Source organism: Salmo salar, chromosome 29 (genome assembly GCF_965601325.2).
Source record: "Salmo salar chromosome 29, fSalSal1, whole genome shotgun sequence".
In the NCBI taxonomy this organism is placed as follows: domain Eukaryota; kingdom Metazoa; phylum Chordata; class Actinopteri; order Salmoniformes; family Salmonidae; genus Salmo; species Salmo salar.
Window position 1 is genome coordinate 23,817,758 of NC_138319.1, and position 24,535 is coordinate 23,842,292.

The following is a 24,535-nucleotide window of genomic DNA, read 5'->3' on the forward strand; positions in this document are numbered from 1 at the left end:
AAAACTCGTGCATGTGGCTTCATTAAAGCTAGAATTCTTAGTTGTTACATCCACTTTTCAACTCATTAATTAAGGATATAAACCCATAGACTTTTTGAAGATTAGAACTTATAAATGCCTCGTGAGCTTAGTTCAACTGTCATACCACATCAGAACCCAAAATATACGCTTGTTTACCTCCCAATGTTTGTAAACAATGTAAGTGTAAACAAACACTATATAGCTTCAAAACATGGTTAAACAATCATTTTGATATCATAGATGGTCAGTCCCTGTCTATAAACTTGAGAGTGGTTACATTTCTCCAGGCCCATCCCTCAGCTTTTTACCAACACAGAGCTGTGGTGGCACTTTATTGTTTCAATTAAGGACTCTAGCTTTAACACAAAGGCTATGGTCTCTGCTGTTCTCTTCCAGGGCTTGGGAGGAGGGGAAAGTGCTCATCTTTGATGACTCCTTTGAGCACGAGGTGTGGCAGGACGCCGACAGCTACCGGCTCATCTTCATCGTGGATGTGTGGCACCCCGAGCTCACCCAGTACCAACGGCAGACTCTCTCCCCCATTTAAAGAATGTACGGCAAAATGACTGACAGACAGACTGTCACCTACTGGAGTGCTGGGGTTAACACTCTTGACCCATTAGAACGGAAGGGTCCATAGTATCTGGTCTCTGTCTGTCCACCCATTCCTTCAGAGTCGGCCATTTTAGGTCAAAGATGACAAATGTGACACTTGCCCTTGCTCAGTCAAGGGCTCCATTTTGGAACCATCTAGAAGAGTTACTGAAGGCCCTGGCAGATTGGAAAAAGCCTTACAGGGACACTTTGGAACACTGACTGCTGTGGTACTCGCCAACTAGGCTTTTAGGCCAAAATGTGGACTTACAGTAAGGTGTGGGTTTAATATCACATAGGCTGTGTTGTAAATGTATCACAAGTGCATTCTTGTTTTTCATTAGTCAACCAAAGTGCCATGTGTCTGAAACATACCTAACATACAAACGGTAACTGAAAAAAACTTTAGTATTGCAGCTAGCGAGTTTTACTGTTTTATAGTTACTGATATCATTTCTTAAAGAGATCGTTTTCCTGGTTTTTATCCCAATCTTAATCGTTTTCTTTCCTCAAGAAAAGTTATTTGATGATTTTTATGTTCAAGTCTTCAAAAACGTGAGGTAAGAACACAAATAAGATTAGAGTAACAACACGGAAAACTATCCCGTAAAGATGTTGCTAAGCTAGCTAAACCTCTGCTAGCTGTTGTTTCTCTAACACTTGATTGGTTATTACACAGCTCTTATTGCATGTAATGGTCATACATTAACTTCATGTTACTTCCATAGCTTTGTACAGTAATCTGCCTCTTACTTTATTTTGGGGTTCTATTTTTAGTAATACAGAAACACTGCTTATTAGGTCATTCCATTTCACTCGTATGATTTTCGCATGTCACTTTAGATTAATGGATGGGACATCACAATGCCAAGAATGTTTTTATTGCAGAATTAATATTGTAAAAAAAAACATATTTTTGTACGCTGACAATATATTTTCAACTGTGCCTTGACCTGGGAGCACACTCAACCCATTATACTCAACAGGCTTGTCTTTGTAATTTAAAGTCCTGCCAAACTTGTGTATTTACATTCTTAAATGTATCAAATATGAACATTTGACTGAAGGCATATATTTTGTACATGCATAACATTTGAACGTTTTATAAAATGCTAATTTACCTGTGTAAAACTTAGGCAGGAGCATGTTGAATGTACACCAGTCTTGTCACACTGCATTCCAAACCTGGGTCAAATACATATGTCAAATACTTCCCAATAGTCCCTAAAAGGAGAACTCCAAGCTAAATAAAGTGCACTACATAGGCTATACTTGAGTATTAGAAAGTATTTCACCCAGGTCTGCTGCATTCCAGGTATAGCAAAGCTGACTAAGGGGTCTTTGCTTGACCAATGTTGATATTCAAAAGGAAAAAGAAATGCAGAAGCATATTCTTCTAGATGTTATTTAATCACTCTCTATGTGCGTTGGTAATCCACTTAATCGCAGCAATGAAATCATGTCCAAATCAGTCCAGTGGTATTATGCTGAGTTCATGTGCTATCAGAATAATCAGAAACTCAGGACTAAGAAATTCCTGGCAAGCCCACAGACTCATCATAGCTACCTGTTTCAGATGTCCAAAACCGCTCATACTGATCTTACAGGTAGGAAATACGAGTGGGAAACTGGGGTAACATCATTGTACCCCACATTTCCTACTTCAGAGGAGTATGTAAACACATCAGAATGCCATGGGTCGGAGTCATTCGTTAGGACCACTGGATGTCATCCTGTCTGCCCAAAAAAGGATGAACTTTTCACCCAAGTGTGGCTGTCAGTCATGGACATGGGTGTCTTGGGGTTATCTGTTTGGGTTGTGATGATAACACATTTAAGTTATCCTCCTGGCTTCAAAATAGTTTCTTAGTTACAATGGGGTAGTAAATCAAGCACGTTCACAACAGCCACATCGTTTGAGAATTATTTCACCTTTTGTGGTACTCTTATGAATTGATCACTTTTTGTAGTGTTGAAATCACTGAGCTGTTCTATGTTGTAATTAGTTGCATTGAATAATTGTAAACTGAATAGCTTCTTTTCAGTAAATAAAAAATGAGGTCAAAATGGTGTCAAGTGATATTAACATAAACAGAAAGTTGTGTTTATTTACATAGGTAGCTTCATTTGTATAGTGTAACAATAATGTGATTAATCTCATTTGAAATTATACTCCGTTGTGTGATTTTCGATGACAACCTGAACACACACACACCGAGACACTAACACACACACATAACTTAAAATACATTTCCTATACATTCTTTTAAAGTTGACTTAAATACATTTTGGTTCGATGGAGGTCACACTGATAGTGCAGTAGCCCTGATAAATATACAATCTTGAAATATATTGACTTTCATAGAAACGACAGCACCTAAAACAGTAAGATACAGTAGTTTGGCATTCTGTTTGCGGGGCTTTTGGACATTTAACTCGGCCAGTCAGTCTTTCCTAGTGGTACTGTTAAAACAAACATTAGTTTAATCATTCTACTCCTATCGGCATTGATTTGGATGGCTGGTGACCTATAGTTTTGCCAGTGAAAGTGGATGGCACAGCTTTTGAAGGTCCTGAACTGAAACTGGCACTGGCTCACAGTCAAGAGATGAGAGGGTTTCAGTACAGCAGCTCCATGTGAACAAGGGTTTAGTCTCCATTTTGGGTCAGTGCCTGCGTTTTTGACTTTCTCAAAGTTCAGTTTAGGGTTTTGGAGTCAGTGGGGTTGGAATCCAAATTAGAGTGCTTTGGATAAAATGTGGACGGATCGGAGTGATCAGTCCAGAGCCAGGAGTGGCTGTGCTGTGTTGTCCCTGTCAGCTTGCCGTAGGGTACCCGGCTCCACGGCTGACTCGGACCTGAGTTAAACAACAACAACAGTAAGAGATGGTAATTACTATCAGCAGTATAATGGAGAAAGTTTAGCAGGGACCAGGGTAATATTGATCAAAGAGAGAACTAGACATACAGTATCTGTGGTCATGATGCAGTTATAATACATTACAAGACTAAACATGGATCACCCCTCTTACTATGTCTAAACATAAACAGAGAACCAACCATTTGGGGGGGTAATCCAGATTAGGAAAATAGCACACTGTTTTATATCCTAAAAACACATTTGACTGCCAATGGTAAAATGCATGATATAATACTCCTCTCAACTCTCATATCCATGCGTCAACACAAAGCCTCCCTGTGTTATTGTCTCATTTAGCTACCAGGAAGTACTCATAATATGCTAGGTTATAACTGGTCCATTAAAGATGAGCTCAACAGCCCAGCTGAGGAGGGCAATCCAATGGGGATAAGGCTAGACTAAATCCCTGATTCCCTGCTCTGTGCTGTGCTGTTTAGAGCGCTTTAACACCAGTGGGGGAGTTTAGCGCTCCGCTCCCCTCCCCTCATAAGCCCACTGATTAAAATCACCAGCAGATGAAAATGGAGCCTACCCAGAGCTCTCTCTGCTAAGGAAAGAGACAGTGGCACAAACATGTCCTTCTGTCTACTGAGATTTAGATATTCCAAATTTAGCTTGGTTTAATATCTTTCAGATTTGATGTGATGATGAGTTTTGCATTGCATTGCATGATTACCCATTCAAATGTTGCTTCAAATATATACATTGAGTATACAAAACATTAAGAACACATGCTCATTCCATGACAGACTGACCAGGTAAATCAAGGTGAAAGCTATGATCCCTTATTGATGTCACTTCAATCAGTGTAGATGAAGGGTAAGAGACAGGTTAAATAAGGCTTTTTAAGCCTTGAGACAATTGAGACATGGATTGTCTGTGTGCCATTCAGAGGGTGAAAGGGCAAGACAAAAGTGCCATTGAACAGGGTATGGTAGTAGGTTTTTGAGGGACGCATTGGAGTCAACATGGGCCAGTATTCCTGTGGAATACTTTTGACACATTGTGGAGTCCATGCCCCAACGAATTGAGGCTGTTCTGAGGGTGAAATGGGGGGGGGGGGGGGTGCAGCTCAATATTAGAAAGGGATTCCTAATATTTAGTATACTTAGTGCACATGTATGCAACTTTCAAAATGAAATGCTTATATGCCAGTGAAAGTTCCCAATTCAGATTTGTCATAATGTATAGCTCATGAGCCTTAATGAACCCGCCATAAACCATTTACCAGGCGTACATACTGTATACTGAACAAAAATATTAACACAACATGTAAAGTGTTGGTCCCATGTTTAATGAGCTGAAATAAAAGATCTCAGATATTTTCCACATTCACAAAAATATTATTTCTCTCATTTTGTGCAAAAATGTGTTTATATCCCTGTTAGTGAGCATTGCTCCTTCGCCAAGACAATCCATCCACCTAACAGGTGTGGCATATCAAGAAGCTGATTAAACAGCATGATCATTACACAGGTGCACCTTGTGCTGGGGGCAATAAAAGGCCACTCTAAAATGTGCAATTTTGTCTCACAACACAATGCTACAGATGTCTCAAGTTGAGGGAGCGTCTAATTGGCATGCTGACTGCAGGAATGTCCACCAGAGCTGTTGCCAGGGAATTGAATGATATTTCTCTACCATAAGCCGCCTCCAACGTCACAACCGCAGACCATGTGTAACCACGCCAGCCCAGGAGGACATCTGGCTTCTTCATCTGCGGGATCATCTGAGACCAGCCACACGGACAGCTGATAAAACTGAATATTTCTGTCTGTAATAAAGCCCCCCAGTGGTTGGGCCTGGCTCCCCAGTGGGTGGGTCTATGCCCTCCCAGGCCCACCCACTGGCTGCGCCCCTGCCCAATCATGTGAAATCCATAGATTAGGGCCTAATGAATCTATTTAAATTTACATTTCTTTATATGAACTGTAATTCAGTAAAATCGTTGAAATTGTTGCATGTAGCATTTATATTTTTGTTCACTATAGATGCTTCACAGATCATGTATATGGAACTGTAATTCTATACTACATACAGTACCTAGTTAAAGTCTACATATTTTAAATTATATTTTTCCTACCGATCTACACAACCTACTCCACATTTTCAAAAATAAAGAAACATTCTATAATATTTTCCTAATTCAAAATTCATCAAAAATCTAAGATGTCTTTATTGCGTATGTCTTCACACCTTCTTTCAATTAAATTTTCCAAATATTTTACCTTAAAACCTGTTGGGGCTAGGGGGCAGTATTTGCACGGCCGGATAAAAAACATAACCGATTTAATCTGGTTACTACTCTTGCCCAGAAACGAGAATATGCATATAATTAGTAGATTTGGATAGAAAACCCTCTAAAGTTTCTAAAACTGTTTGAATGGTGTCTGTGAGTATAACAGAACTCATATGGCAGGCCAAAACCTGAGAAGATTCCATGCAGGAAGTGCCCTGTCTGACAATTTGTTGTCCTTCTAGGGCATCTCAATAAAAAATACAGTATCTCTGCTGTAACGTGACATTTTCTAAGGCTTCCATTGGCTCTCAGAAGGCGCCAGAAAGTGGAATGAGAGCTCTGCAGTCTCTGGGCAAAAAAACAGCAGGAGTTTTGTGAGTGGTCAGGCAGGGAACACTGACACTGGAGCGCGTGCACGAGAGGACTCCATGTTTTTCTTTCTCTCTTTGAACGAATACAACGTCGCCCGGTTGGAATATTATCGCTATTTTACGAGAAAAATAGCATAAAAAATGATTTTAAACAGTGTTTGACATGCTTCGAAGTACGGTAAAGGAATATTTTGAAGTTTTTGGCACAAAATGCGCCCGCGCGTCACCCTTCGGATACTGACCTCAACGCACGAACAAAATGGAGCTATTTCAATATAACTATGGATTATTTCGAACCAAAACAACATTTGTTGTTGAAGTAGAAGTCCTGGGAGTCCATTCTGACGAAGAACAGCAAAGGTAATCCAATTTTTCTTATAGTAAATCTGAGTTTGGTGAGGGCCAAACTTGGTGGGTGTCAAATTAGCTAGCCGTGATGGCCGGGCTATCTACTCAGAATATTGCAAAATGTGCTTTCGCCAAAAAGCTATTTTAAAATCTGACACTGCGATTGCGTAAAGGAGTTCTGTATCTATAATTCTTAAAATAATTGTTATGTATTTTGTGAACGTTAATCGTGAGTAATTAAGTAAATTCACCAGAAGTTTGCGGTGGGTATGCTAGTTCTGAACATCACATGCTAATGTAAAAAGCTGGTTTTTGATATAAATATGAACTTGATTGAACAAAACATGCATGTATTGTATAACATAATGTCCTAGGCGTGTCATCTGATGAAGATCATCAAAGGTTAGTGCTGCATTTAGCTGTGGTTTTGGTGACATATATGCATGCTTTGAAAATGACTGTGTGATTATTTTTGGCAGGGTACTCTCCTGACATAATCTAATGTTTTGCTTTAGCTGTAAAGCCTTTTTGAAATCAGACAGTGTGTTTAGATTAACGAGAGTCTTGTCTTTAAAATGGTGTAAAATAGTCATATGTTTGAGAAATTGAAGTTATAGCATTTATGAGGTATTTGTATTTCGCGCCACACGATTCCACTGGCTGTTGACTAGGTGGGACGCAAACGTCCCACCTTGCCCAGGGAGGTTAATAAAATGATTAAGGTAAAATATCTAGAAAAATGTCTTGAAATTAGATAAATGACATGTACTAAGCCTTTTTTAGGTTAAAATTAGTTGAATTATATGCCATTGATGTTAGATAATTTAGCTTGATAAGAAAAAATAATAATGTGAATTATCAATCAATATAAGATATTTAGACTTGCTTAGATTTCACTTTTTGCATTTTTGCACTGTCTTGCAGTATTACTCAACGGCCTTGTGGCAACCCGAATGGTTGATTTGGAGTGGATTTTTTAACAAAGGCTTCCTTCTTTTCACTTTGTCATACAGGCCAGTAATGTATAGTGAATGCAATGTTGTTGATCCTCTGTATCTTCAAGTATTGTGGTGGAGGCATCCTGTTATGGGTTAAAAAATCTCAGGAAATCCCAGATGCAAAGCCTGAAGAAACCCTGTCTCAGTCTTCTGGATACCTAACCCTGGGATAGTGTTTTATTTTTCATCGGGACAATTAAATAAATGTTAATTCCAGAATTGCGTTCCAAGAGGTATTGAGTGTTCCTGAATGGTCTAGTCACAGTCCTGACTTAGATCTGCTTGAAAAGCAAAGACATTGTTTGAATATTGCTGTCCAACAATGATCCACAACCAAATGTATTGAGCTTGAGCAATTTTGGAGAGAGAAAAAACTATGGATATACTGTATGTTGCCCTAACAGGCTGACTACACCGTCGTGTCACGTGCGCGAATATTGCAAAATAAATTCAGAAATCTATGTTATTCAATTATTGCGCGCGCCTGCCAATGAGCGTCTACGTTGCCAAGGGCTAAAATAGAAATCAGTTCTATTTCTGATGCAGATCGCGCTGCAAGTCCTGCCTCTCCCATCTCCTCATTGGTTTATAGAAGCAGGTACCCACGTGCCATCTCCTCATTGGTTATACACATGTGGGTGACTGAAAGACGAACGAGGTCAGTGGCAGCAATGCCCCTAATTTATGAAAGTTGCCAATCGCAATATAAAGTCAAGAGAAGAAAAAGCCTGGAAGGAAGAGAGATGACTAGAAACAATTCGGTTGACCGTTTTATGTGTGGTTTAATTGTCGGAGTAGAGGACCTTGTGCATTTCAGGTAAAATAACAACTCAATGTTTATATCCCAGGACAAATTAGCTAGCAACAGCAAGCTAGCTAAATAGGACAGATTAGCTAGCAAGTGCCAGCTAACTAGCTAAATTGCCATAAATGTTTAATAAATAAATAATATAAATAAATGCTTTTCGACCTATCCCCAAATTAATATAATTGGTTCAGAGTTTTGATATTGTTTTGATATTTTAACCTGCGTGTCATGATCGCGTTTGGTGTGGGGGGACAAAATAAATGTATGCACGATGGCGCAAGATGGCGCACGCGTGCAGCCGGTTTGGGTTCCGTGTAAGAGTAGTGCAAAGTTGGTAGAATCTTATTCAAAATTATTCACAACTGTAATGGCTGCCAAAGCTGCTTCCACCAAGTATTAACTCTGGGGGTGTGAAGACATACACAAAATCCATTTTTTATTAATTTGGAAAATGTTCTATCATTTTTCTATCATTTTGAAAATATGATGTAGGTTGTGTAGATCAGTAGGAAAAAAAATCTGATTTAATTTTTAAAAAGTATAATAATTAGAGACGTCCTCCAGCAATTTTTTTTACTTTTACCATTGAGAAGTGATATTGGAAGTATAATTAAGTAAAGTACACACACTACAAGGTAAAAAAAAACTGCAAACTTCAAGGAGTAAGGGCATTCAAGGGGTTGGTCTGATGGTAATCTGTGATGTCATCGGCCTTCCACTTGCTTGAGTAGCAATAGAGAACAAAAGAGGAAATTCTATAATTCTATAATATAAATTCTAATTCTATAGTTAAAATATAAATAATAGTAGGCTACTTTGAATACAGTGTTGTTTGACATGACAACGAATGAAAATGTCATGGATGAGTTATTGTGACAGGTTAGGAACCAAAGTGATGTTCAGTGTTTCCTAGGGGACCCTATAATCTTTGGCTACATTAAATCTTTATTCATGTAGCCAACATATTCCTGCTTTGCCTATTCCTCTTTGATTTTGAGGATACTGTTGCACAAACAACATGCTGATTTAGGCCTCCACCAGCACTGGTATAAGGGCTGTATAAGTTTGCGCTGACTCAGTACTTTAATTAGCTAGTTAGACAGCTAACTAGTGATTAGCATTAGTGGCTAACACTATTTAGCTTAACTTGCTAAGAAAATACAAACTAGCTGTTTGCAAACTAATATTATAATTATAGAACGTTTGTGGATTTATATTAAGATCAAAGTGGAAACAACATCATTGTCATCAACATTGTTGCATGTGCTGCACTGACCATGCAGACTGAAAGAAAGTGTCTCGTGGTCAAGCAACAAATGCGCTCCTTGAGTGACGGGGTGGGACTAGGTCTATTGAAAATGGCATGGAGAGAGAGGAGAGGGATGACTCAAGTAGCGGAGTAAACTATGCAAATGGACGTTACACACGGCGTATCACATTTAACAAACCAAACATTCAAATACCGTTATCGAAGGTCAAGTAAAAACCCAAACCGGTCCGTGCATCAATACCGGTATATAAACTCAGCAAAAAAAGAAATGTCCTCTCACTGTCAACTGCGTTTATTTTCAGCAAACTTAACATGTGTAAATATTTGTATGAACATAACAAGATTCAACAACTGAGACATAAATTGAACAAGTTCCACAGACATGTAACAGACAAAGTAAAAGTCAGTATCTAGTGTGGCCACCAGCTGCATTAAGTACTGCAGTGCATCTCCTCCTCATAGAATGCACCAGATTTGCCAATTCAGGTCCCAGACGTGCTCAACGGGATTGAGATCCGGGCTCTTCGCATGCCATGGCAGAACACTGACATTCCTGTCTTGCAGGAAATCACGCACAGAACGAGCAGTATGGCTGGTGGCATTGTCATGCTGGAGGGTCATGTCAGGATGAGCCTGCAGGAAGGGTACCACATGAGGGAGGAGGATGTCTTCCCTGTAACGCACAGCGTTGAGATTGCCTGCAATGACAACAAACTAAGTCCGATGATGCTGTGACACACCACCCCAGGCCATGACAGACCCTCCACCTCCAAATCGATCCCGCTCCAGAGTACAGGGCTCGGTGTAACGCTCATTGCTTCGACGATAAACGCGAATCCGACCATCACCCCTGGTGAGACAAAACCGCGGCTTGTCAGTGAAGAGCACTTTTTGCCAGTCCTGTCTGGTCCAGCGACGGTGGGTTTGTGCCCATAGGCGACGTTGTTGCCGGTGATGTCTGGTGAGGACCTGCCTTACAACAGGCCTACAAGCCCTCAGTCCAGCCTCTCTCATCCTATTGCGGACAGTCTGAGCACTGATGGAGGGATTGTGCGTTCCTGGTGTAACTCGGGCAGTTGTTGTTGCTATCCTGTACCTGTCCCGCAGGTGTGATGTTCGGATGTACCGATCCTGTGCAGGTGTTGTTGCACATGGTCTGCCACTGCGAGGACGATCAGCTGTCCGTCCTGTCTTCCTGTAGCGCTGTCTTAGGTGTCTCACAGTATGGACATTGAAATGTATTGTCCTGGCCACATCTGCAGTCCTCATGCCTCCTTGCAGCATGCTTAAGGCACGTTCACACAGATGAGCAGGGACCCTGGGCATCTTTCTTTTGGTGTTTTTCAGAGTCAGTAGAAAGGCTTCTTTAGTGTCCTAAGTTTTAATAACTGTGACCTTAATTGCCTACCGTCTGTAAGCTGTTAGTGTCTTACCGACCGTTCCACAGGTGCATGTTCACTAATTGTTTATGGTTCACTGAACAAGCATGGGAAACAGTGTTAAAACCCTTTACAATGAAGATCTGTGAAGTTATTTGGATTTTTACGAATTATCTATGAAAGACAGGGTCCTGAAAAAGGGCCGTTTCTTTTTTTGCTGAGTTTAGTAAAGTACGGTTTACCGTCCAGCCCTACTCCACACTGAAGTGAAACAGCAGCAATCAAAGGCTAACGCAACCTTCTTGATCTGATACAACACTAAACACTAAGAATATTCAACAAACCCACAATCGACCCAATTGTCAATAATCTGATTTAGCCATCCGATCATGGCCATCAGTAGGTTCATGACATGTCAAAAATCACGGCTGGTATTTCTTCACTGGATGCTCTGAGGACGATCTCAGATGACCAATAACACACAAGCGTTCCCAGTATCCCTTATCGATGGTTGTCACTATCACCAGTACGACAAGATATCAAAAAAAAATATCTGATTTGAAAATGAACCCTAAACTCAACCATACTCCTGACCATGTGCCTACCTCTAACCTTTAACTAAGACCTCAAAGATACTTTCTGTATTCATACACTTTCACAATATAGTCAATTTTGACTTTAAAGCTTGGCCACATAGATGGAGTCCTCATCTATCCTATCCATTATGAGAGGGAGGTTCATGATCTCTGCACCAATCCCCCATCCAGGCCCGTCCCCTCCTGATGCTGTCCCCTGGGTTAGGCTCCTAATTAGTGGGAGCGTGGCAAGCAAATGAGACTGGGGATCCCTGGGATTGGAGCAGACACTGGCCGGGGTCAATGAGAGGGTCTCTTAAGTGCTTTTTTAATTATATCAATTCCGAGAAGCCTGCTCTCCTGAGACCTGATCCTACATGACTTTCTGTTGATTGCAGAGGAAGAGAGTCGTGCATGCGGCCTGCTACCGTGGAGAAGATTTGTCTATTTTAATGACTGCTCTCTCTCTCGCTCTCTCACTCTCTCTGACATTCCCCTTTGCTTGAGGACAGAGAATCCATCTACAATACTGTATACTGTTTTCAGTCTCTTATAGATAAACCTTTAACTTGTAAAAGGGCACAGTTTCGAACAGCTCTGAACCTAAAATAAATGTATTTTTTAGCTGGGGGGGGTGAATGTCAAACTGCAGTGGGTCTCTGACTGAGTGAGCTGTTTGGTGGACAGTAGCGGGCAAGACTCAGGCCTAATGATCACCTCGGACTAAAATGGGTATTTCTGAGGATTCACACTAGCCACTGGTCAGTGGTCAGCCCCATAGAGGTCATTATCTGAAAGTCTGTGGACTGCATAATTGCTCTGGCAGACTTCAAACAATCGGTCGATACTAATGAAGAAGAATGTCAACGAGACACTGGATTGATCCGTTTGTGTTCTCTAACTTTCTGTTTCGCTTTTTGTTAACTTCTTGCATTACTATACTATAGCTAGTGTTGCAAAAAAGGGGAATATTACCCAAATTCTTTTATATCCCCCCAAATCCCATATATTCTGATGGATATTTTCCATCTGAAAAATTCCTGGAATTTGCAACCTTTTCTGTAGCTCACCTTTTCAGAAGTTTGTTGGCACATTCCTTATCTCCGCCACCATAGCTCCCTTTGACATGGAGGGCGTCGTAGGTGAGTGTGTACTCCGTCTCGTCGTTGTAGTTGGGCCCTAAGAGGGTCCGTGCCCAGATGCCCATGTCATAGGGCGGCAGCGTGCCACCGAACTCGGACGGCAGACAATCGGGTAGGATAAGCTGGTGTAAACTGTTGAGGTTGTTCCCGTGGAGGAAAATCTGTTGGGAAGAATTTTTAAAAATCGGATTTATTTTAATTTGTATTCCCATTTGTTTATTTAATGTATTTATTTATCTGGTTTTCAAATTTATTCAAGGGAGCCCTGGCCAATTCGTTTCATAACTGTCTTACTTACCCTTCTTATTTTTAACCAGTGTCATCAGACACCCCTTCAAACATTTGACGCTAGAAGCTGTATTACAAAATATATTTTAGTTTTCCCATTAATCTAACCTGCACTATCATGAGGAAAAGTTTAAGTTGAAACTACCCCAAAATATGTGAATCTCAGATACTCCTACTACGTCTTAGCTCTATAAGTCCTGACTAAATGATATATCCCCTTTGTGTAAATTTACATTTTATTCAACTAGCAAAGCTATTTAATGACATCTCTCTATCTGGCTTTGTCAGCTCAGTAGTGTTCCACCTCTACCAGCCTTGAGCTTAACCACTCAATATGACTGCAACAGTTACAAAGGAGTGGAGAGAAAAGGGTAGGGCACAGAGAATGTAATTGAAGTAGTGAAAAAGGCAATTACCCTTTTCCTAGTCTTGTCCTTGAGGAAAGGCTTGATGATGGTGTACATGGCGTGGATATACCAGGGCTGGTTCACAAAATGGATTCCACCGAAGCGAGCAGGGAAGCTGTCCTGTAGTGAAGTAGGGAGGGGAATATAGGTTGAGATATACTCAAGTAAAGTATGATTTTTTAGGTTGTTTCATTAACTCTGCTTGCTTTGAACTCTATTATTTTAGTTACAATAGACTTGAAATACCATAGCATAATAAAAGTTCAAATCTTAATATAAAATATGATAAAATGGTAGGCTAAGCCAGTTCCTCTGTCCTTCTCTATCGTTATAGCTAAATTAAATGGCATTCATTATTTTATTGAAGAGGTTTTTGGACAGAACAGTACAGTACCCTGCAGCAAAAGGGACCAAGGGGAGCAGCGCAAGATCATGACAGAGCTTCCAAGATACTGATTAGGAGGATTTCCGTTGCTGTTTAAAACTCTGCTAGCCATCGACAGTGTGCAATACTGCTACAGTGCATTGCTTGTGGATGCCCCTTCCACCCTTGTAAATCGACACCTTTAACGATTGCGGTGCAGCATCAACAATGCAATCCCCATGACAAAACCATGTAAATACAAGGCTTATGGGTCAGTTATTAAGAGAAAGGCTGAATCATTCAGCAGATTATGAGTCTCGCAAGATTTCATTTTGTGAAAGCGTTTTTTTTAAAACAGAAACTCAGCAAAAAAATAAACGTCCTCTCACTGTCAACTGCGTTTATTTTCAGCAAACTTAACATGTATAAATATTTGTATGAACATAACAAGATTCAACAACTGAGACATAAACTGAACAAGTTCCACAGACATGTGAGTAACAGAAATGGAAAAATGTGTCCCTGAACAAAGGGGGTTCAAAATCAAAAGAAACAGTCAGTATCTGGTGTGGCCACCAGCTGCATTAAGTACTGCAGTGCATCTCCTCCTCACGGAATGCACCAGATTTGCCAATTCTTGCTGTGAGATGTTACCCCACTCTTCCACCAAGGCACCTGCAAGTTCCCGGACATTTCTGGGGGGAATGGCCCTAGCCCTCACCCTCCGATCCAACCGGTCCCAGACGTGCTCAATGGGATTGAGATCCGGGCTCTTCGCTGGCCATGGCAGAACACTGACATTCCTGTCTTGCAGGAAATCACGCACAGAACGAGCAGTATGGCTCGTGGCATTGTCATGCTGGAGGGTCATGTCAGGATGAGCCTGCAGGAAGGGTACCACATGAGGGAGGAGGATGTCTTCCCTGTAACGCACAGCGTTGAGATTGCCTGCAATGATAACAAGCTCAATCCGATGATGCTGTGACACACCGCCCCAGACCATGACAGACCCTCCACCTCCAAATCGATCCCGCTCCAGAGTACAGGCCTCGGTGTAACGCTCATTCCTTCGATGATAAACGCGAATCCGACCATCACCCCTGGTGAGACAAAACCGCGACTCGTCAGTGAAGAGCACTTTTTGCCAGTCCTGTCTGGTCCAGCGACGGTGGGTTTGAGCCCATAGGTGACGTTGTTGCCGGTGATGTCTGGTAAGGACCTGCCTTACAACAGGCCTACAAGCCCTCAGTCCAGCCTCTCTCAGCCTATTGTGGACAGTCTGAGCACTGATGGAGGGATTGTGCGTTCCTGGAGTAACTCGTGCAGTTGTTGTTGCCATCCTGTACCTGTCCCGCAGGTGTGATGTGCGGATGTACCGATCCTGTGCAGGTGTTGTTACACATGGTCTGCCACTGCGAGGACGATCAGCTGTCCGTCCTGTCTTCCTGTAGCGCTGTCTTAGGTGTCTCACAGTATGGACATTGCAATTTATTGCCCTGGCCACATCTGCAGTCCTCATGCCTACATGCATCATGCTTAAGGCACATTCACGCAGATGAGCAGGGACCCTGGGCATATTTATTTTGGTGTTTTTCAGAGTCAGTAGAAAGACCTCTTTGGTGTCCTAAGTTTTCATAACTGTGACATTATTGCCTACCGTCTGTAAGCTGTTAGTGTCTTACCGACCGTTCCACAGGTGCATGTTCATTAATTGTTTATGGTTCATTGAACAAGCATGGGAAACAGTATTTAAACCCTTTACAATGAAGATCTGAGTTCATATGCACTGAACAAAAATATAAACGCAAAATGTTGGTCCCATCTTTCATGAGCTGAAATAAAAGATCCCATACATTTTCCATATGCAGAAAAAGCTTTTTTCTCTCAAATTTTGTGCACAAATGTGTTTACATCCCTGTTAGGTAGCATGCAATTAGCATGCTGACTGCAGGAATGTCCATCAGAGCTGTTGGCAGAGAATTTAAGTTAATTTCTCTACCTCCCTTTGGCAAATCTGACCACGACTCCATTTTGCTACTCCCATCCTATAGGCAGAAACTCAAACAGGATGTACCCGTGATGAGAACTATTCAACGGTGGTTTGACCAATCCGAATCACGTGGACTGGGAAATGTTCCGGGCAGCCTCAGAGAATAATATCGATTTATACGCTGATTCGGTGAGTGAGTTTATAAGGTAGTGCATTGGAGATGTTGTACCCACTGTGACTATTAAAATCTACCCTATCCAGAAAGCGTGGATAGATGGTGGCATTCGCGCAAAACCGAAAGCGCGAACCACCGCATTTAACCATGGAAAGATGACTGGGAATATTGCTGAATACAAACAGTGTAGTTAGTCCCTCCGCAAGGCAATCAAACAAGCGAAATGCAGGTATAAGGACAAAGTGGATTCGCAACTCAACGGCTCAGACATGAGACGTATGTGGCAGGGTCTACAGGCAATCACGAATTACAAAAAGAAAACCAGCCACGTCACAGACACCAATGTCTTGCTTCCAGACAAACTAAACACTTTCTTTTCCTGCTTTGAGGATAATACAGTGCCACTGATGAGGCCCGCTACCAAGGACTGCAGGCCCTCCCTCTCCTTCTCCGTGGCCGACGTGAGTAAGACATTTAAACGTGTTAATCCTCGCAAGGCTGCAGGCCCAGACGGCATCCCTATCTGCATCATCAGAGCATGCGCAGACCAGTTGGCTGGTGTGTTTACGGACATATTCAATCTCTCCCTATCCCAGCCTGCTGTCCCCACATGCTTCAAGGTTGCCACCATTGCTCCTGTACCCAAGAAGGCAAAGGTAACTCAACTAAATGACTATCGCCCCGTAGCACTCACTTCTGTCATCATGAAGTGCTTTGAGAGACTAGTCAAGGATCATATCACCTCCACCTTACCTGCCACCCTAGACCCACCTCAATTTGCATACCGCCTCAGTAGGTCCACAGATGATGCAATCGCCATCACACTGCACACTGCTCTATCCCATCTGAACAAGAGGAATACCTATGAAAGAATACTGTTCATTGACTACAGCTCAGCATTCAACACCATAGTACCCTCCAAGCTCAACGTTAAGCTTGAGGGCCTGGGTCTCTGTGCAATTGGGTCCTGGACTTCCTGACAAGCCCCCCCCAGGTGATGAAGGTAGGAAACAACATCTCCACTTCGCTGATCCTCAACACTGGGGACCCACAAGGGTGCGTGCTCAGCCCCCTCCTGTACTCCTTGTTCACCCATGACTGCATGGCCATGCATGCCAACTCAATCATTAAGTTTGCATACGACACAACAGCAGTGGGCTTGATTACCAACAACGACGAGACAGCCTACAGGGAGGAGGTGAGGGCCCTCGGAGTGTGGTGTCAGGAAAACAACCTCTCACTCAACATCAACAAAACAAAGTAGATGATCGTGGACTTCAGGAAACAGCAGAGGGAGCACCCTTATCCACATCGACGGGACACCAGTGGAGAAGGTGGAAAGTGTTAAGTTCCTTGGTGTACACATCACGGACAAACTGAAATGGTCCACCCACACAGATGGTGTGGTGAAGAAGGCGCAACAGCGCGTCTTCAACCTCAGAAGGCTGAAGAAACTTGCCTTGTCACCTAAAACACTCACAAACTTTTACAGATGTACAATTGAGAGCATCCTGTCGGGCTGTATCACCGCCTGGTACGGCAATTGCACCACCTACAACTGCAAGGCTCTCCAGAGGGTGGGGCGGTCTGCACAATGCATCACCGGGGGCAAAGTACCTGCCCTCCAGGACACCTACAGCACAGGAAGGCCAAAAAGATCATCAAAGACAACAACCACCCAAGCCACTGCCTGTTCACTCCGCTACCATCCAGACGGCGAGGTCAGTACAGGTGCATCAAAGCTGGGACCGAGAGACTAAAAAACAGCTTCTATCTCAAGGCCATCAGACTGTTAAACAGCCATGACTAACACAGAGAGGCTGCTGCTTACATACAGACTTGAAATCATTGGCCACTTTAATAAATGCCACTTCAATAATGTTTACATGTCTTGCATTACTCATCTCGTGTATATACTGTATTTTATACCATCTATTGCGTCTTGCTTATGCCGCTCGGTCATTGCTCATCCATATATTTATATGTATATATTCTTATTCCATCCCTTTACTTAAATTTGTGTGTATTAGGTAGTTGTTGTGGAATTGTTAGATTACTGTTAGATATTACTGCACCGTCGGAACTAGAAGCACAAGCATTTCGCTACACTCGCAATAACATCTGCTAACCATGTGTATGTGACCAAAAAAATTAGATTTAATTTGATTTAAGCTGCTTCCAAAGTTGTTTTAGAGAATTTGGCAGTACGTCCAACCGGCCTCAGAACCACAGACCACGTGTAACTATGCCAGCCCAGGACCTCCACATCCGGTTTCTTCACGTGCAGGATTGTCTGAGACCAGACATCCGGACAACTGATGAAATTGTGGGTTTGCACAACAGAAACATTTCTGAACAAACTGTCAGAAACCGTCTCAGGAAAGCTCATCTGCGTGCTTTTCGTACTCACCAGGGTCTTGACCTGACTGCTGTACGGCGTCGTCACTGACTTCAGTGGGCAAATGCTCACCTTTGATGGCCACTGGCATGCTGGAGAGGGGTGCTCTTCACAGATGAATCCCGGTTTCAACTGTACCGAGCAGATGGCAGACAGCGAAGCGTGTATTGTGTCGTTGTAATGTCTGCTTCCAACTTACACTCTCAAACACGTAGATCCCCTGAACGCAGCTCACTTTCCAGCCTACTTTCCAGCTCACACTTTCAAACACATAGATCCCCTGAACGCATCTCACTCTCCAGATCCCAATCACCTGAATTCTGATCACCTGAGTGAATTCTGATCAACCTATTGCCTGATCTCCCGGACTACGTTACTAGTCTTTTCCCTGCCTGTACTGTTGCCTTTTTGGACCCCCTGTGTATGACCTTCTGCCTGCCACTGGTCCCAGCTACCTGCCTCCTCCTGTGGTCCTTTACAAATAAACACCTGCTGCGCCATGCGCTTGAAACCAGCTCTCTGTCTCCCATCGTGATCAGTACAGTCGTGTTGGCGAGCGGTTTGCTGATGTCAACATTATTAACAGAGTTCCCCATGGTGGCAATGGGGTTATGGTATGGTCAGGCATAAGCTATGGACAACGAACAATTTGAATACACAGAGATACCGAGACGAGATCCTGAGGCCCATTGTCGTGCCATTCATCTTCCGCCATCACCTCATGTTTCAGCATGATAATGCACGGCCCCATGTCGCAAGGATCTGTGACTAACAGATGCATATCTGTATTCCCAGTAATGTGAAATCCATAGATTAGGGCCTAATGAACTTATTTCAATTGGCTGATTTCCTTATATGAACTGTAACTCAGTGAAATCTTAGAAATTGTGGCATGTTGTTTATACTTTTGTTCAGTATAGTTTCATGCAAAGAGGTAAACTACTACCCAGTTGATTGTACAGTCTGACTTATTGACATTGCTAAATAATTCCCTCATAAGCCGTAAGCATTTGGTGTTTCTATTACACATAACACAATTTTGTATTGAATTTCAGACAAAAAAGTATATTCTCTGATCTCTCCACTGTCTGCTTGTTGATCGGCCCATATAATGTGTCCACATCACTCAGTGTCTGAGTAGCATAGCATTTGAGATCAGGGCATACACTAACCACTGTGCTTTACCTTGTTACTTAGCAACAGGACATCCCATCTTTATGTAGGCCTACTATCGTCATATTGTCGAGTAATCTTTATTTACATGTAGTCATATACGCTGGACTGCAAGGCAGAATACTGTCTATCTATCTCTGTCCTTAGAACTGATAAAGAAGGACCCTGAAATTATGCAATAAAAACATTAACTGTAGAATCGGCCATATGTGGTGTGATGGGTCCACATATTGCATGTGTCAAATTGCAACTGTCCAAAAATCCAGTGGAATAGACTTGGGTTGAATATTCAGACCAGAGCATAGAGACACATTAAACCATCAAATCCATCTTCATTTCAACATTCAGAACAGGCACTTATATGATCAGGACAATAGGTGCTGATGATACCCATCACTTTCCACATGTTCTCTCTACAGCTAACCAATTATAGAGGTAAGAGAGTACAATCCAACTGTACAATGCAACCATGATCTAATTTACCTTAATGCTGATTACTTAGCAACATTTATCTGCTTTGGGTCGATTCGTCCCAGTCAGTGCTGGGTGGTGATCATTAGGGCACACCATAGCAACATGAAATGTAGCGTTTCTTATTGGACATGTTCAGATACTGTAGCACCTCACTCTGTTTCAGACCGTTTTGTTCTGTTTAATGTAAACTGAACACAACCCTGGTCACGCCTACCTGCAGGCCTTCAATTGCCAGTTTGAGAATGTTGGGCGTGAGCTTGGATGCCTGCTTGAAGGAGAAGTTACTCCAGTCGATGATCAAAATGAAGCCGTTGATCTGGAGTTCTTGGTTCTCTATGAGAACCTCCAGGGAGAGGAGGATGGCTCGGAGGATGTCTGTGAAAGAGCTCCTTCACAGAGAGAGAAAGATACATCAGATTGGGATACAATGCAGAACAATCCAGCACTGTTCTGTATCAAGACTATTACAATAATTCAATCCAGGACAATCCAGCACTGTTCTGTATCAAGACTATTACAATAATTCAATTATTTCTGTCCCGGGTCTGCTGGGTCTGACCATTGAGTGGGCCAGAAAAGGGCCGGAGTAAAGTCTTTGGGCAAGAGAGTGGTTGTTGTTTTGCTGTTTAGTTCCAAATTATAATTTTTTAAGAATTCTATCAAATCGGTATCAATCAGTAGCTACAAAACAATTGTTTACTTGATTAATGAAACAATTACATCAAAGAAGCCATTTCAGTGAGACAAATATGCACTCACCTGCCCTGGTCCCAGTTGGAAGCAAATAGGATGAGTATCTTCCGGCCATGCTGATCCGGAGTCTCCAGGACACCTGGGAAGCCGTCCATCAGAGCCCTCTTGATCCCCGGGTCGTCAACCTTGAAGCTCTGGAACATGTCCAGGTTCTGCTGGCGGAATTGAAAATACTGGGCCAGGAGCCGGAAGGTCTCTGCCTGGTTGAACTTGCGCGCCCGCAGAAACCTCAGGATGAAGTCGTCATCCGTGCGCAGAAAGCCGATGTCGGGCCGTGTCACGATCATGTCGCGCACCTGCTGGATGTCCGCGTGGAGGGTGTCAGGGTTCTCGTTGAGCTCCTGGCGAGCTTTCTCTGTGGTCTCGGAGCTCAGGCCCGCTTGCAAGTGAGTCATTTTTTTGGCTTTAGTCAAGTTCACACTCTCTCTATTTCTGGGTTTTGGCTAAATATTATTGTAGAGATCTCCTTAGTAAACAGTCTTGATTTCTGTTCTGTACATTTTTGGTGGCGTCTCACCGGCACACGCGTCTCTCCAGTACACCACCTCCTGAACTGTGTCACCTGTAGTGTTTAGCCTATGAAGAAAAGATATGGAAGATTCATAGTAACTGGTCCACCAGTAGACTAAAAACATTCATCCTTCCTTCTTCTCTTCTTTAGAGTAGGCCTACTTGTTGTGTGTATGTACTGACATGTATGTGTAACTGATAGATGCACACACATTACATGTTAATGTTTTTAAATGTATGTCAATTGTAAAGTCTTTTGTCTGTAATGTCTTTTTCGTTATATGTCAGACCTCAGTAAGACTAGCTGTCACCATTGGTGTCGGCTAATGGGGATCCTAATAAATCCAATTGGCTAAGCACTGATCCAACACAACTGGATAGGAGAAAATATTTGTTCCACTTCATCACAGATCCAATCAGGTCAGATCAGTAAATGTTCCAAGGAAGGGACGAAGAAAGGTTACATTTTTAAAGTAGTCGAACAGGGCCCTGGTTTGGGAAATGTGTAAGGGCTGACCATTTCAACAACATACACTGTTCAAGTTGGGAAGGCGGGTATTGCTGACATCATGTATAAACCCATGGGCTACATTTTCTTGTGCATGGTCATCAGGTCAGAGTTCAAATATAACAGGCAGTGCATTTTCCCTACCAACAATAAGCCTACCAGCTATGGATTTTACACTGTGAAAAATCCAAATATTATGAAAATACAGTGCATTCGGAAAGTATTCAGACACCTTCACTTTTTGCCCATTTTGTTACGTTACAGCCTTATTCTAAAATATATTAAATTGCTTGTTTTCCTCATTAATCTACACACAATACCCCATAATGACAAATCAAAAACAGGTTTCGAAATGTTTAAAAATAATTAAAAATAATAAGAAACTGAAATATCACATTTACGTAAGTATTCAGACCCTATACTCAGTACTTTGTTGAAGTACCTTTGGCAGCGATTACAGCCTCGAGTCTCCTTGGGTATGACGCTACAAGCTTGGCACACCTGCATTTGGGGAGTTTCTCCAGTTCTTCTCTGCAGATCATCTCAAGCTTTGTCAGGTTGGATGGGGAGCGTTGCTGCACAGCTATTTTCAGGTCTCTCCAGAGATGTTCGATCGCGTTCAAGTCCAGGCTCTGGCTGGGCCACTCAGGGACATTAAGAGACTTGTGCCGAAGCCACTCCTGCGTTGTCTTGGCTATGTGCTTAGGGTCATTGTCCTGTTGGAAGGTGAACCTTTGCCCCCAATCTGAGGTCCTGAGCGCTCGGGAGCAGGTTTTCATCAAGGATACCTCAGTACTTTGCTCTGTTCATCTGTTCCTCGATGCTGACTAGTGTCCCAGTCCCTGCCACTGAAAAACATCCCCACAGCATGATACTGCCACCATCATGCTTCACCGTAGGGATGGTATTGGCCAGTTGATGAGCGGTGCCTGGGATCCTCCAGACATGATGCTTGGCATTCAGGCCAAAAAGTTTAATCTTGGTTTCATCAGACCAGAGAATCTTGTTTCTCATTGTCTAAGAGTTCTTTAGGTGCCTTTTGGCAAACTCCAAGCGGGCTGTCATGTGCCTTTTACTGAGGAGTAGCTTCCATCTGGCCATTCTACCATAAAGGCCTGATTGGTGGAGTGCTGCAGAGATGGTTGTTCTCCCATCTCCACAGAGGAACTCTGGAGCTCTGTCAGAGTGACCATCGGGTTCTTGGTCACCTCCCTGACCAAGGCCCTTCTCCCTCGATTGCTCAGTTTGGCCGGGCGGCCAGCTCTAGGAAGAGTCTTGGTGGTTCCAAACTTCTTCCATTTAAGAATGATGGAGGCCACTGTGTTCTTAGGGACCTTCAATGCTGCAGGAATGTTTTGGTACGCTTCCACAGATCTGTGCCTCGATACAATCCTGTCTCAGAGCTCTACGGACATTTCCTTCGACCTCATGGCTTGGTTTTTGATCTGACAGGCACTGTCAACTGTGGGACCTCATATAGACACACCTGTGCCTTTCCAAATCATGTCCAATCAAGTTGTAGAAACAACATGCACCTAAGCTCAATTTTGAGTCTCATAGCAAAGGGTCTGAATACTTATGTAACAAAGTATTTCTGTTTTGTTTTTAGACATTTGCAAACATTTATAAAAAATTGTTTTCACTTTCTCATTATGGGGTATTGTGTGTAGATTTTAGGATTTAAAAAAAAAAATGTAACCCATATTTGAATAAGGCTGTAAAGTAACAAAATGTGGAAAAAGTCAAGGGGTCTGAATACTTTCCGAATGCACTGTATACCGAGGTTATTAATATAATTTTTATTTAATAGTAATAATCATAATCGGAAATAAAATCACAATGGTGTTATTTGCTATTTATTTCAATTTTACATTTGATCGAATGCCATTACATTAGATTGCCTGCTGGTCCAAGCAGGTTCTCGGTGACTGTGACGCTCACCAATTACGGGTCAAACGCTGCGAGGGCCTCTCCCTGTTTATTTATTTATGAAACATTACCTCATCTCCCTTGCTATTCAGAGATAAAATTGTGAATACCATGCCAAATATTATGCCATTGCTCAATAACATAAAGTCCTATTCCATCTGCCGTTCACGGATTAATTGCGTTACATGACGTACCGCACCGACCACAATGTGAATCAGGACGAACTGCCATATACCCCAAAGAAAACCTGCCACATATTGATAAACACTTTTTATATACAAGTGTTATAAATCCACATTGAGATAAATGAAATACTTACATGAACACCACGCCCTGTAAAACCAGCCAGGTATCCGATGAAGCGCAGGACTGCACAGCAGACGTATCATTCCATTGATATTTATAAATACTGGCCATAAAGGGGTTTCAATAAATAATATATAGCCTATTTTTATCCAGTTGGCAAGGAAAACGTAAATAAAGAAAAATATATTTCCTTGAAAGGCTATCAAGTAAAAAAATATTTGAAATCCTGTAACCTAAAGGACTGCGTTGTCTGAATGTATTCTACGGTGTAGGCTGCCTAAAAGGATGCTGTGCCCCATAAACGGAACAGATTGGCGGCCATGCGCGGCTGTGTCTGCTTCGATGACGGTTGTACGCACTCTGCCTAGAGGACGAATACGAGACAAACTGAGATCATATAGTGATGGAGACGCACAGAGGTGGGGAATCACCCCGCGGTGCTCAATTCCGTGTGCCGCAAAGTATCACATAATTCTCACGACGTAAACCATAGGCTATTCTCATCCAATTGGTCTTTTCAAACCTCCAATAAAACGTGTACGCAGTCTCAATCAGTTCCGTTCGCGGCAATTTCTACCAGTTGGTTAGAATATGG

General features: G+C 42.3%; 2 protein-coding genes across 5 annotated transcripts in view; one reads left to right on the forward strand and one right to left on the reverse strand.

The window, feature by feature from the left end:
* Positions 1–2,682, forward strand: part of unm_hu7910 (un-named hu7910) — a 52,406-nt gene extending 49,724 nt beyond the window's left edge. For all 4 annotated transcript variants that reach the window (XM_045710647.2, XM_045710651.2, XM_045710650.2 and 1 more), the window contains one exon: positions 418–2,682. In XM_045710647.2, coding sequence (XP_045566603.2) covers positions 418–568 — 151 coding nt within the window. In that variant the 3' untranslated portion in view covers positions 569–2,682. The remainder of the gene's footprint in view (positions 1–417) is intronic.
* Positions 2,683–2,687: 5 nt separating this feature from the next.
* LOC106590368 (clavesin-1) lies at positions 2,688–24,535 on the reverse strand. The gene is made up of 6 exons (XM_014181326.3): positions 23,954–24,535; positions 20,694–21,263; positions 20,149–20,323; positions 13,370–13,480; positions 12,594–12,826; positions 2,688–3,473 (listed from the first exon to the last, which is right to left on the reverse strand). The coding sequence occupies exons 2-6, from the start codon at positions 21,080–21,082 to the stop codon at positions 3,392–3,394; spliced, it is 990 nt and encodes a 329-aa protein (XP_014036801.1). The 5' UTR covers positions 21,083–21,263; positions 23,954–24,535; the 3' UTR covers positions 2,688–3,391.

Coding starts and splice junctions, on each gene's coding strand:
- LOC106590368 (XM_014181326.3), bottom strand. CDS start 21,082: ATGACTCACTTGCAAGCGGGCCTGAGCTCCGAGACCACAGAGAAAGCT. Junction 20,324..20,693: donor TCCAACTGGGACCAGGGCAG/GTGAGTGCATAT, acceptor CTCTCTGTGAAG/GAGCTCTTTCACAGACATCC. Junction 12,827..13,369: donor AGGACAAGACTAGGAAAAGG/GTAATTGCCTTT, acceptor TCTTCCCAACAG/ATTTTCCTCCACGGGAACAA.